At 34.8% G+C, this 14,118-nt stretch overlaps 1 protein-coding gene and 2 long non-coding RNA genes across 4 annotated transcripts in view; 2 read left to right on the top strand and 1 right to left on the bottom strand.

Annotated features, from left to right (window-relative positions):
* The window catches only part of LOC137633623 (uncharacterized), a 187,838-nt gene that overhangs the window by 63,743 nt on the left and 109,977 nt on the right, over positions 1–14,118 (bottom strand). The gene's annotated exons all lie outside the window — the stretch shown is intronic.
* Positions 1–14,118, top strand: part of LOC137633921 (uncharacterized) — a 42,750-nt gene that overhangs the window by 2,579 nt on the left and 26,053 nt on the right. The window lies entirely within an intron of this gene.
* LOC137633635 (piggyBac transposable element-derived protein 4-like) lies at positions 4,854–7,392 on the top strand. 2 transcript variants are annotated; one of them, XM_068365894.1, is made up of 4 exons: positions 4,854–5,085; positions 5,459–6,398; positions 6,873–6,927; positions 7,264–7,392. In XM_068365894.1, exons 1-4 carry the CDS (start codon positions 5,060–5,062, stop codon positions 7,377–7,379), a joined length of 1,137 nt encoding a protein of 378 aa, XP_068221995.1. In that variant the 5' UTR covers positions 4,854–5,059; the 3' UTR covers positions 7,380–7,392. The 2 variants fall into 2 exon arrangements, with proteins under 2 accessions (XP_068221995.1, XP_068221996.1); XM_068365895.1 differs by having other exon boundaries at positions 6,866–6,927.

The raw sequence follows: 14,118 nt of genomic DNA, 5'->3' as shown, positions 1-14,118 counted from the left end.
GCAATTGGTGGTGGGGTGTTTTGGTTCCCGAGTCTGTTTAAAGACCAGTCCGGCAAAAGTGTTTTTCAATAGATTTGTTCTTCGTTGTTTTTAATCTGGAATTAATATTGCTTATTTAGTTTAATGTAAATGTAATAACTTAATTTTATTTTAAATGTATCAACTTTTGAAATAATAAATATATTGTTTCATGTAGAAATTTCCGAAGGCAATGTCATTTTGATGAGACAAAACTGGTTATTAGTGATCAACAAGATTGCAAAAAGCGTCAATACTGTCCTTAACCCTGGATAGGTACGGTGGGTCGTACGCGACCCCGAGCGTCAAAACAAAAGAGGTTTTTATCACGTGACTCACCCCCGTGATGGAATTTGTGGGTGATCGACCTGCAGTCGGTCACTTGCCCACACGCTCTGGTAGTGTACAGACGTGCTTCGCTCTAGCTCTCCTCCTTCCCAGATTTCTGAGACACGTCGGGGTCGTTCGCGTCCGAGTTTACCCTTCTAAGGTAAGTTGCATATTTATCAAAGTTATTACGTATTATGAAATTGTCGTAGAATGGTGCAACTTGTATAGGTTATCGGATGTGGAAATTCTTGGTGGATGATTTAGCTACCACGTGCATGATTTTTTTTTTAGTTGAAATGCCGTTCATCACCACGAGGACCATTTTACCGCGAGTGCCCCTTTTTAAGTTTTTTGCATTTTTTGGCCAAGTCATTTTTCCGTAAGTAATTGCCAAATAGTGTCGCAAAACTTTTGCTTTTTCAGTGTTGGAAAGTGTGTATAGATGATCTGGCTACCCATGCGTGACTTTGTTTTTGTCAGGTACGCCGTAGATCTTGGTATGTGGGGCATTTAACTGCGGTTGCCAATTTCTGTTTTTTTTCAATATTTGTAAAAATTTACTGCAGCGTAAGGAATTGCCGTATAGTATTGATTTTTTTTTCATGTTTATTTGTTCGAAAGTGTGCCTTGATGGTTGGGCTAACACGTGCATGTGTTTTTTTTCATCTGAGATGCCGTATATTACAATGTTGGCCATTTTTCCGCGAGTGCCCCTTTTTCAGTTTTTTTCATTTCTTGGCTAAGTCATTTTTCCGTGAGAAATTAGCAAATAGTATCGCAAAACTTTTATTTTTATAGCATTGGAAAGTGTGTATAGATGATCTGGCTACCCATCGGTGACTTTGTTTTTGTCATATACGCCGTAGACATGGGTATGTGGGGTATTTAACTGCGGTTGCCAATTTCTGTTTTTTTTCAATATTTGTAAAAATTTACTGCAGCGTAAGGAATTGGCGTATAGTATTGATTTTTTTCATGTTTATTTGTTCGAAAGTGTGCATTGATGGTTGGGCTAACACGTGCATGTGTTTTTTTTTATCTGAGATGCCGTATATTAGAATGTTGGCCATTTTTTCGCGAGTGCCCCTTTTTATTTGCTTTGCATTTTTTTGCTTAGTCATGTTACCGTAATGAATTGGCAAGTTTTGTCGTAAAACTTATATTTTTATTGTGTTGGAAAGTGTTTCTAGATGATCTGGCTACCCATGCCTATCTTTTTTTTTAGCCAGATATGGCGTATATTTATAAGTATGTGTTCGATTTTCCTGTGTTTGCTATTTTTTCGTTTTTTCCCATTTCTTTCGGAATTACTACGTACTAAGTAACTATCACAGAGTAATGATTCATTTAGATGTTTATTTGTCGGAAAATGTGCCTTGATGGTTTTCCTAGCACGTGGCTGAATTTTTTGTTTTTAGAAGGGATCACCATTAGCACGTTGCTATTTTTCATAGAGTGTCCCTTTTTCAGTTTTTTTCATTTCTTGGCTAAGTCATTTTTCCGTGAGAAATTAGCAAATAGTATCAAAAAACTTTCATTTTTATAGCATTGGAAAGTGTGTATAGATGATCTGGCTACCCATGCCTATCTTTTTTTTTAGCCAGATATGGCGTATATTTATAAGTATGTGTTCGATTTTCCTGTGTTTGCTATTTTTTCGTTTTTTCCCATTTCTTTCGGAATTACTACGTACTAAGTAACTATCACAGAGTAATGATTCATTTAGATGTTTATTTGTCGGAAAATGTGCCTTGATGGTTTTCCTAGCACGTGGCTGAATTTTTTGTTTTTAGAAGGGATCACCATTAGCACGTTGCTATTTTTCATAGAGTGTCCCTTTTTCAGTTTTTTTCATTTCTTGGCTAAGTCATTTTTCCGTGAGAAATTAGCAAATAGTATCAAAAAACTTTCATTTTTATAGCATTGGAAAGTGTGTATAGATGATCTGGCTACCCATTGCGTGACCTTGTTATTGTCAGGTACGCCGTAGATGCTATCGGCGTGTGGCGTGTTTTGCCTGCGGTTGCCAATTTCTGTTTTTTTCCAATATTTGTAAAAATTTACTACGGCGTACGGAATTGCCATATAGTATTGATTTTTTTTTTCATGTGTATTTGTTACAAAGTGTGCCTTGATGGTTGGGCTAACACGTGCTTTTCTTTTTTTTTTTTATCTGAGATGCCGTATATTAGAATGTTGGCCATTTTTTCACGAGTTCCCCTTTTATTGTTTTGCATTTTTTGGCTTAGTCATGTTACCCGTAAGCAATTGCAAGTTTTGTCGTAAAACTTATATTTTTATAGTGTTGGAAAGTGTTCCTAGATGATCTGGCTAGCCCATGCCTATTTTTTTTTTTTAGCCAGATATGGCGTATATATTTGTTACTGTTTTTAGAATGATATATTGTTAATTTATTCTCATCATTAATTTATTTCCTTATTTCCTTTCCTCACTAGGCTATTTTTCCCTGTTGGAGCCCTTACTTGGAGCATCTTGCTTTTCCAACTAGGCTTGAAGCTTGGCTAATAATAATATAGGTATGTGTTCGATTTTCCTGTGTTTGCTATTTTTTCGTTTTTTCCCATTTCTTTCGGAATTACTACGTACTAAGTAACTATCACAGAGTAATGATTCATTTAGATGTTTATTTGTCGGAAAATGTGCCTTGATGGTTTTCCTAGCACGTGGCTGAATTTTTTGTTTCAGAAGGGATCACCATTAGCACGTTGCTATTTTTCATAGAGTGTCCCTTTTTCAGTTTTTTTTCATTTCTTGGCTAAGTCATTTTTCCGTGAGAAATTAGCAAATAGTATCAAAAAACTTTCATTTTTATAGCATTGGAAAGTGTGTATAGATGATCTGGCTACCCATGGTGACCTTGTTATTGTCAGGTACGCCGTAGATGCTATCGGCGTGTGGGGTGTTTTCCTGCGGTTGCCAATTTCTGTTTTTTCAATATTTGTAAAAATTTACTACGGCGTACGGAATTGCCATATAGTATTGATTTTTTTTTTTCATGTGTATTTGTTACAAAGTGTGCCTTGATGGTTGGGCTAACACGTGCATTTCTTTTTTTTTATCTGAGATGCCCGTATATTAGAATGTTGGCCATTTTTTCACGAGTTCCCCTTTTTATTTGTTTTGCATTTTTTGGCTTAGTCATGTTACCGTAAGCAATTGGCAAAGTTTTGTCGTAAAACTTATATTTTTATAGTGTTGAAAGTGTTCCTAGATGATCTGGCTACCCATGCCTATCTTTTTTTTTTAGCCAGATATGGCGTATATATTTGTTACTGTTTTTAGAATGATATATTGTTAATTTATTCTCATCATTAATTTATTTCCTTATTTCCTTCCTCACTAGGCTATTTTTCCTGTTGGAGCCCCTTACTTGGAGCATCTTGCTTTTCCAACTAGGCTTGAAGCTTGGCTAATAATAATATAGGTATGTGTTCGATTTCCTGTGTTTGCTATTTTTTCGTTTTTCCCATTTCTTTCAAAATTACTACGTACTAAGTAACTATCACAGAGTAATGATTCATTTAGATGTTTATTTGTCGGAAAATGTGCCTTGATGGTTTTCCTAGCACGTGGCCATGCATGACATTGTTTTTTTGCCTCAGATATATAGGTAGGGGATCCATTTTTCATCGAATGCGTATTTCTAATTTTTTCTCATTCTTTGCAGATATCAAAATGGCAAGCAGGAGACAATCTTTGGGCTTGGATGCCATAAATCAGCTCTTAGAGCAATTCGATAGCGATGTCGATGATGCTTTGGAGGTTGATGACATCAGTGACGAAGAATTCATCAATGTCGATGAGTTGGAGCAGGAGGTCAGGGAGGAACAGGAGGAACAGGCGTGACCCAAAATCCTGAGATTGTCGCCTTAGGGAATGGTGATGGAGAAGCCGACGACGATGTGGGGGAGGAGGGGGTTGGGGCTTCGGGTTCTCATGTTGTCCCAGTCAGCACGATAACAAGTCCTTGCCATCGACCTCACGTGGTCCCCCCCCAGTAACAGTACCGGTACCTCAGCTCACGCCAGTGGAGGAGAGAAGCAGGAAGAGGAGAAGGGGGGATCTACAGGCAGCCAGGGGGTCGCAATCACCCAAATTGATGCTGAATCGGTGAAAGGTCGCGACGGTACCGTTTGGCATAGAGACCCAAATGCCACCCTCCCCCATATGTTCACACCAAAGGATTGAGCCTGGGGGTCCCACTTCTCTCACGTTGGGAACGAGCAAAGTGTCCGACATTTTCTCTCTCTTTTTGACCGACCGCATGTTAGCCGAGGTTGTTTTGTATTCTAATGAACGCCTTGCCCTATTGAGAAGTCATTATCATCATACGGGCAACGTTGCCCTCAGGGACATTGACCTGAGGGAACTGAAGGCGTTTATTGGTATCCTAATAATGACGGCAGTGCGGGCGGACAACCATACACCGACGTGGGACATGTGGAACCTCACAGAGGGAAATCCTTTGTATAGGTGTACTATGAATGAGCGTCGTTTCACCCTGTTGGTGAGGGTAATTCGCTTCGATGATTCGGCCACCAGACAAGAGAGGGTGAAAGTGGATCGCCTTGCACCCATTAGAAAACTCTTTGATCACGTGGTGACCAATTGTCGAAACAATTACACCCCAGGACCACATCTGACTGTGGATGAACAGCTTGTCCCTTTCCGGGGGCGCTGTCCATTCAAGATGTACATACCCAATAAACCTGCTAAGTAAGTAAAATTCTTTGTTTTTTATATTTGCACATGTTATTATTGTTTTGAAATTATAAAAAATTGTTTATATATATATATATATATATATATATCTATTTTGTGAAGTAAAGAACTTGCTATATGATTTATATATCTAAATCATAATATATCATCTATTCTATCTCTATCTATGTATAACTTGTTCATTTATATAACTGATAATTTATCTTTCGTATTTGTAAATGTTTTTCTTATATATTTATTATTATTATTATTCTATTATTATTATTACTATATTGATTAGTAATATAATTGTATATTGTGTATTTTTTTTATTTTTTTTTTATCTTTTTACCTTTATTAGTTACTAATTCCATTTCCCTTCTTCTAGATATGGTATCAAGATTGTATTGGCGTGTGATGCCGATACGCATTACATGTGTAATGCGATTGCGTACTTGGGGAAGGACACTGTCCAGATACCTAGAGGATCGACGCTTGGAGAAGTTTTTACGTCTGATCTTGTGGCACCTTTTCAGAGAAGTGGCCGCACAGTGACGACGGATAACTTTTTCACGACGTTACCGCTTGCTTTGTCACTCTTGGATAAGGACATGCATTTGTGTGGCACCATTCGCCAAAAGCCTTATATTCCTAAGGAACTTACGGAGAAGGTGCTTCCCCCAAAGGAGTCAGTGGCAGTGTTCAATTACGAACACAATCTAACTCTACAGTGTCAGCAAATTAGTAGGACTAAGAAGGTGATGCTGTTGAGTTCCCTGCATCATGATCCGTCTGAAGTCGAAAAAAGGAAGACCGACATTCAGATGTTTTATAATGCGACCAAGGGAGGTGTAGACACATTCGACCAGATGTGTTCTACATCTAGTTGTATTCGTAAGTCACGACGCTGGCCTATGACTCTCTTTTACGGGATATTGAATATAATAATGGTCAATTCTTATATTCTCTATACGTCCATGCCTTTCACCAAGCCAGTGCCAAAGCGAACGTTCCTCAGAGATATCGCCTACGAGTTGTGTGCTCCCCAGGCAATACATCGGTATCTAACGTCACACAGTTTGTCGAAAGGACTCCGTCAAATCATGGTGGATACTTTCAAGATACCTGAGCAGGTCCCACCAAGACGTCGAATTCCCGTTGGCCAAAGAAAACTCCCTAAAAGGATTCGGTGTCACACCTGCCCGCCTAGGGACGACCGCAAGACAAACACTGCCTGTCTCCTGTGCAAGAGTCCTGTTTGTCTGGACCACCAGAGTGTCCTCTGTCCAAACTGTAGCGTCTGTCCAAACTGTAACGCAGCGTTATTTGTAAGTTACAACATGAAAATTTTGTTTACTTCTTTTTTGATTGAATATCATCAAATTTTATTACCGAAAATATTATTATTGATTTACAATTTTCTTTTTTTTCGATTTTATTTCCCTTCAAATTTTTTTTTTGGGGTCAGCATTCTAATTTTATATTCGTAAAATAATCGACATTCATCCAGCAACCCACCATACAATTTTTATGTATATCCAAGAATAATTAGATTAGTAAATAACACCCTCATCAAATTTTATTACCGAAAATATTATTATTGATTTACAATTTTCTTTTTTTTTCGATTTTATTTCCCTTCAAAAATTTTTTTTTTGGGTCAGCATTCTTATTTTATATTCGTAAAATAATCGACATTCATCCAGCAACCCACCATACAATTTTTATGTATATCCAAGAATAATTAGATTAGTAAATAACACCTTGAAATTGACATACCCTTCCTACATTTCAGGAGGCAGAACAGGGAGTCTGAGTCAGTGTGGTTGGCGGCCATTTTGTGGACATATCCGAAGCGTAAGTTGCCATATCTATATATATTCTTGTTCCCTATAAAATTTGTGATATTTTGGTATATTTTTACCTGCATAAAATCATATTATATATTATATATAGGTATTTTTTTACGAAATTTCTAAGTACTCAAAAAATGACCTTTAGATATGGCCCCTGATATAAATGTAATTTACAAAATAATGAAGATTTTTTTACATATTTCTATTCTAGGATAACATGTGTTTATTCCATAAAAAAATTAGCCAATTCGGATTTCATTTGGGTACCTAAAAAAATTCATGAAATTTGGACACATTTTTTTGGCCAAAAAAAGTTACCCTTTTTTTCTCATTTCAGATCTTCACCTCTATGGGTCCGATCTCATCCAAAATATAGGAAGATGTGTCCTAGACATTCAAGATTCAATCCCTGAAATTATTTTTGTAAATAGGAGAAAAATTATTTTTTTATGAATTTTTATGTAAGGTCTTTTTTTCTACTTATTTTTTTAAAATATTTATAATAAATTATTTTTATGCAGATGAGTAGTTTTTATCTTTACAGTAGTTTTAAGCATTCATTGAAGTTTTTTTTGGCAAAAGAAAAAAAGAGGTTACTGCAAAAACTGATTTTTCAAGAATTTTTTTTGGCGTCGGGGTCGTTCGCGTCCGAGTATACCCTTAAAGGGGTGTCCGAGGACCGTACCTATCCAGGGTTAATACTTCGTGGACTAAGCAAATTGAATCGAAGGCGTGACTATAAACTTTTTATATGTGTACTACATTTCATCTGTAACTAGTTTAGATATTTGTTAATTCTATGACTGTGGGAAATGGTAGTGTTTATAAATAGTTTGCTACTTAACATTAAGCTATTTTCTGTGTAAGGAAATATATTACTTTAATTGATCTACAATAATCACCAATGAAAGTATTTTGACTTTTCTAAGGGTAGTTATGAAGGACCAGTACTTCTGTTGTTTTAATTCTGAGTCTTTGTTGAGAAGTTATAACAGTGGGGAGACCTTGACGGGGTTAAATGGTTTGCATATCGCCATGATGAACAAAATTGCACTAGGCAGAGCCACCCATACTAGGTTGGTTTGCTGTGAGTAATCAGACCAAAGTCTCTAATCATCACCAATCCATAATTGGTCAGCGTGGTGATGAAAAGATTGGACAAACCCCAGACATGAATTGATATGTCTGAGGTCTTTGTTCTGCAGTGGACTAGAAACAGCTGATGATGATGTTGCTGTTGTTGTATAAGTTATAATTGTAAACCAACTAAGTACAAATTTAACAATGTATAGATACTGAGGTACTTAATTAATAGAATGCTCCCATTTGGCAATGTGGTACAAAACTAATCAAAAGTGTTTCTTATAAACATCGCTTCCACAGCTATATAATGTAGGTAATTGTGACACATTACAGTAGTGTTACTCTTTATTTGAAAGGATTATTTAGGAACTAAATTCTAAAGTATTTGTCTATATTGAATCATGTTCGTTTTCAGGTGATGTAGGCAATCTTGAAATGTGTTGCTCATCTTTCAATAATCGGGGTTTTTCCTAAAACATAAATTGTCTTGTTTATAATAAGGTTTATTTTTTGTGATTCAGAGTCTGGTTACTGTAAATGGCCTTACAGTATAGTTTGACCAATAGGTGAACTTTTAATGCTTTCGTTTTAAAACTGGGGTACGATTTCGGTTTTGTATTTGTTTCCGTTTTATTTTCATTGAGATTTTAAATATTATTCTATTATTTTTCATATGTTGAGCTGGAATTGTGGCGAGGGGAAATTCACGTCTCATGTTTTATGCATTAACGTATGTTGGGTTCTCTCTCTCTCTCTCTCTCTCTCTCTCTCTCTCTTTGTATTAAATTTTTTTTTCTAATTTCTCTCTCTCTCTCTCTCTCTCTCTCTCTCTCTCTCTTTGTATTAAATTTTTTTTCTAATTTCTCTCTCTCTCTCTCTCTCTCTCTCTCTCTCTTCCCATCATCAACTCTTTCTTAGAGGTGTGGGAAACTGGTGATGCTTTTAAATGTTTGCGTCGGACAATCGTGTGTGTTTGTATGAGACAACATTGGTCTACTTTTATGAAAAAAAAAATATTATAGAAAGATATCAGAGCGATAAAAAAAATCGAAAAAAAAAATGCGTTAATGTCTGAGTGAGGAAGAGGGCGTCAAGAGGGGAAATAATTTAAGCTTAGTCCTGTAGTCTAATGATAACAAATTATGCATTTGGGTTATGAATTCAAAGTTATTATATGATTTTGCTTATGTTGTTTTGTGTATAAAGCAAAAGTTAGTGTCGTGGTTTCGAAACTTGTAATAAATTTTTATAAGCCGAAGCTTAGATTAATTTAACGTTGCTTATATTGGACAAAAAGACGTGGACGAAGTGTCGCCGAACGATCTAATTAATACTAATCTTTTTAATGATTAGAAAAAATACATACATACATTCATACATTCATACATTCTTGTGTGTTTTAATATACATATATGTATATATATATATATATACATATATATATATATATATATATGTGTGTGTGTGTGTGTGTGACTGTGTTTTGGTGTGTGCACAAGTGCACGGGTTTATTTATGCATATATATATATATATATATGTGTGTGTGTGTGTGTGTGTGTGTTATATGTGTGTGCATATAGTAGAGAGCGAGAGAGAGAGAGAGAGAGAGAGAGAGAGAGAGAGAACTTCACTTCTATAATAACCAACATAATAATCTAGTCTTCATCTATAACTTCCTTTACCAACGAATGATTACAATATATAAAACTTACATATTAGTTGTATATAAGCCAGAACTACATATATGTTTCAAGGAATTTCCAGGAATGGCCTGGATCATGGAATTTGAAGCATATAACACTGGGGGCCTTTCTATGCCACTAAGAAAACATACTCTTAATATGAAAATATAAACTTTGGGTTAAGTAAATGACACTATATAATTTAAGTATTAGTTTTAAATATGGACCTTAATATGACCTTACTAATTGACCTTTATGCAATACGAGTACTTAAATAACCTTACATTATGAAAGTATTAACCATTAACTAGGCTACAGCATGAAGAACGTGGTACTGTCAACTTAACAATAGAAAAGAGAAATATGTATATATATATATATATATATATATATAAATAATTTTAAATCTTCATTATGTTTTCATCACAACTAATTATCTTTCTTTCACATCTTCCTAGCAAATAAAAGCGCATTCTAATTCCGACCTAATATAAAATTATATATAATATCCCCCTCTCTGCATACCACCTTAACCTCATATTGTCCGAAAAAATATAATTTCAAATCTTTGTTTTCATCCAACCTGATTATTTTTCTTATATATCTTCCCCGCAAATAAAAGTATATAATAATTCCTACCAAATCTAAACTTATATATAATAATCTCCCTCTTTTCATCCCACCTTAACCTCATATTGACCGAAAAAAAACATGTAATTTTAAATCTTAATGTTTTCATCCAACCTGATTATCTTTCTTACACATCTTCCTCGCAAATATAAGCACATTCTAATTCCTAACTAATCTAAAATTATATATAATATTCCCGCTCTTTTCATCCCACCTTAAAAGTCACTTTAAAAGGCACAAAAAATAAATAAAACTTATGAACAGGGACGGCCATTGAAAAGCGTCTGCACAGCCATTTCAGAATTCATATTTTTACCACTTTCATTTTTCTATCTTAGGCCTTCTAAATCATTAGTGTGTCAGTCCACTTATATCCATTATAGGTCTAGTTTCACTTTTATAAACATTCTGAGCAGTTTGTATTTGTATAGTTAATTTTTTTGTCCATATCTCCATTTGCTAATTTGATTCTAGATACAAGATCCAACTTTCTTGATGTCATCCAAGCCCAGTTTCCTTGTACCTTGTCTTCCTTCTACCATTCATAGAAATTCTTTTTTATGCTTATCTAATGCCTGATCTTCAAGTGCTTGCCTCCACATTTTTAGTTTTTGAGTTTCCCCAAACATTGTTTACGAGGAGAGGATGTTCTCCTAGGACCTAGGGGACCTCTTCTCCTACGTCTAATGTTATGATGTCCACCACAAGGTCCAAAGTGTAGAGACTTTAAGAGCTATTCTTCATCCTAAAATTTTATGTACTTCACAAAGCCCTCTTGTCTGTAAGGTTACCTCCATATACTTATCTTGTACGGCTTTAAACATACTTTTTCAGAAAGAGCCTTCTCTCTCATTTATAGCCATACTTCTTACCTTAGTACCTGGACATTTAATTACTTTTTCTAAATCAAACAATACCAAGGGTAATCCTTTCTGATTTTTTCTACTTCTCCAATGCATCTCTCAATATAAATAATATATATATATATATATATATATCCCTCTTGATAGCTCAGTCGGTATGGTCCCTGCAGGCATGGTTTCCAGCCGAACAGGTGGGGATTCGAATCTCCACCCAGCCAGAAGCTGTTACCATAAAATGAATTCCAAGTGGATGTATATTCCCAAGACAGAATTCGGTCTTAAATGCCATTCGTGGGTGATATTTACATTAACTGAAATCACGTGTGCTTGTGATATATATTCATGTATATATATATATATATATATATATATATATATATATATAGCACTCAAAAATCAAACTATTGTTCTCTAGTCTTGGATAGTGCCATAGCCTCTGTACCATGGTCTTCCACTATCTTGGGTTAGAAATCTCTTGCTTGAGGGTACACTCGGGCACAATATTCTATCTAATTTCTCTTCCTCTTATTTTGTTAAAGTTTTTGTAGGAGATATTTTTTCTTAATGTTATTCTTAAAACATTTATTTTTTCCTTGTTTCCTCTCCTCACTTGGCTATTTTCCCTGTTGGAGTCCCTGGGCTTTTAGCATTCTGCTTTTCCAACTAGGGTTGTAGCTAAGCAATTAATAATAATAATAATAATAATAATAATAATAATAATAATAATAATAATAATAATAATAATAATAATAACATATATATATATATATATATATGGATATATACATATAAATATATGTATATATAATATATATATACACATATATATATATATACATATATATATATATATATATATATGGATATATACATATAAATATATATATATAATATATATATAATATATAATATATGTATATATATATATATATATGTGTGTATATATATATATATATATATATATTTATATATATATATATATGTGTGTGTGTGTGTATATATATATACATTGTGTGAGTGTGTTAGTCCGCTACAGGGCAAATGCTTCAGATATGTCAATTCATGTCTGAGGTTTGGCTAGTTTTTAATAATGGTTGCAGGTTTATGTATTGGAAATAAACTTATTCTCTTTTAGCAACCATTCACTTGATGGAACCTTTTTTTTCCTGAGCATTGAATAAATTGAAGTCAATCAGTAATTTATTGGCGAAAAAATACGTATATTTTTTTTTTTAAAAATATATCAAGATATTTACATAATCTGAATAGAGGACCATTGTTTCTGATTAGATATAACTTGTTAAAATATTTCGGTAAAAACCGGTAAGAATCCTGGAATAAATCTTGCCAGGCATTTTCTGTTTTAGAAAAACGGATATAAAGACTTTGAGGAGTGATATGGCGGTCACCATCCCGTAAAAATATGATAACAAAGTACGGTAAAAATTACGGTCGCCTGCATCTTACTGAAATACGACTAAGAACAGTATATTTTTTCCGGAGAATCTCCGATTAAATTTGCGTTGTTGTTTTTCTTTTCATCAAAGATCTGGCAGATATCTTTAGCCTCAATTGTTTTAAAACGTTATTGAGGCAGACTGAGAAATGATCTGGAAGGGATTTTAGCCTTCTGGAAGAATTGTAAATTACGCAATTAATGGTTTTTGGATTAACACCCCCCCCCCCTCTCTCTCTCTCTCTCTCTCTCTCTCTCTCTCTCTCTCTCTCTTAGAATATGAATTTTTGTTTCATTATTATTATCTGGAATTTCAGCCAATAAATTAAATTGGATGTAAATTTAATATTATAAAAGTGTTTCTTTCACGAAGGGCACCAGTCACCCACTGATCCTTCTCTCTGGCTACAGTTCACTTTGCCTTTGCCTACACACACACACACACACACACACACACACCGAATAGTCTGGAATATTCTTTACACATTCTCTTATTTATTCATACACCTGACAACACTGAGATTACCAAACAATTCTTCTTTACCCAAGAGGTTAATTACTGTACTGTAATTGTTCAGTGGCTACTTTCATCTTGGTAAGGGTAGAAGAGGCAGCTCCTTTAGGAGGACACAACTCCAAAATCAAACCACTGTTCTCTGGTCTTCGGTAGTGCCATATCCTCTGTACCATAGTCTTCCACTGTCTTGACTTAGAGTTCTCTTGCTTGAGAGTACACTCAGGCACACACTACTATCTTATTTGTCTTCCTCTTGTTTTGTTAAAGTTTTATAGTTTATATAGGAAATATTTATTTTAATTAATGCTGTTATTCCTCTAAAAAAAATTTTTCAGTTTCCCTCCTCACTGGGCTATTTTCCCTGTTGGAGCCCCTGGCTTATAGCATCCTGCTTTTCCAACTAGGGTTGTAGCTTAGCAAATAATAATAATAATAATAATAATAATAATAATAATAATTATAATAATAATAGGGAAGGCGAATTCGCTTTACGGGGTTATTATTGTAACATAATAATAAGTCGATATGACAGATAGGTATGAATGGACGGTTTGCACGATACTGTTGATGTAAAGGAAGATCTCTCTCTCTCTCTCTCTCTCTCTCTCTCTCTCTCATAGTAAATATTTGGAACAGACTTCCAGCGGATGTGGTAAACAGTAATACGGTAAACGAGTTCAAGAATAAGTTACACAAGATCATAAGAACTCTCTAAATGCTTAAAATGAATCGCTCTACCAAAGAGCAAATGGATGAACCAGAAGGTCTTTGAGACATCCAAAATCCTGGTAACTTAAGGGTCACTTTACATGAGATTGGAGATGTTGAATTTTTTTTTTTTCTTGATCCATGAGGCCAAAAGATGCGGAACTTCAGTTTGAATTATTGATAGTCGAACGCAATGCAATGCGAGTAGAGCGACCTTCCTTATTAAGTAAGGGTGCTACGGGAGCTTGCGTC

The sequence above is a fragment of the Palaemon carinicauda genome, chromosome 43, assembly GCF_036898095.1.
Source record: "Palaemon carinicauda isolate YSFRI2023 chromosome 43, ASM3689809v2, whole genome shotgun sequence".
NCBI classification, from domain to species: domain Eukaryota; kingdom Metazoa; phylum Arthropoda; class Malacostraca; order Decapoda; family Palaemonidae; genus Palaemon; species Palaemon carinicauda.
This window is presented reverse-complemented; position numbering and strand designations above follow the sequence as displayed.

What these genes read in the sequence shown, in the direction of transcription:
- LOC137633635 (XM_068365894.1), top strand. Translation starts at nt 5,060, where the DNA reads ATGTACATACCCAATAAACCTGCTAA. An exon ending in ACTGTAACGCAGCGTTATTT is followed by an intron (nt 6,399 to 6,872) that starts GTAAGTTACAAC and finishes TTCAGGAGGCAG; the next exon opens with AACAGGGAGTCTGAGTCAGT. An exon ending in TTTGTGGACATATCCGAAGC is followed by an intron (nt 6,928 to 7,263) that starts GTAAGTTGCCAT and finishes TTCTCATTTCAG; the next exon opens with ATCTTCACCTCTATGGGTCC.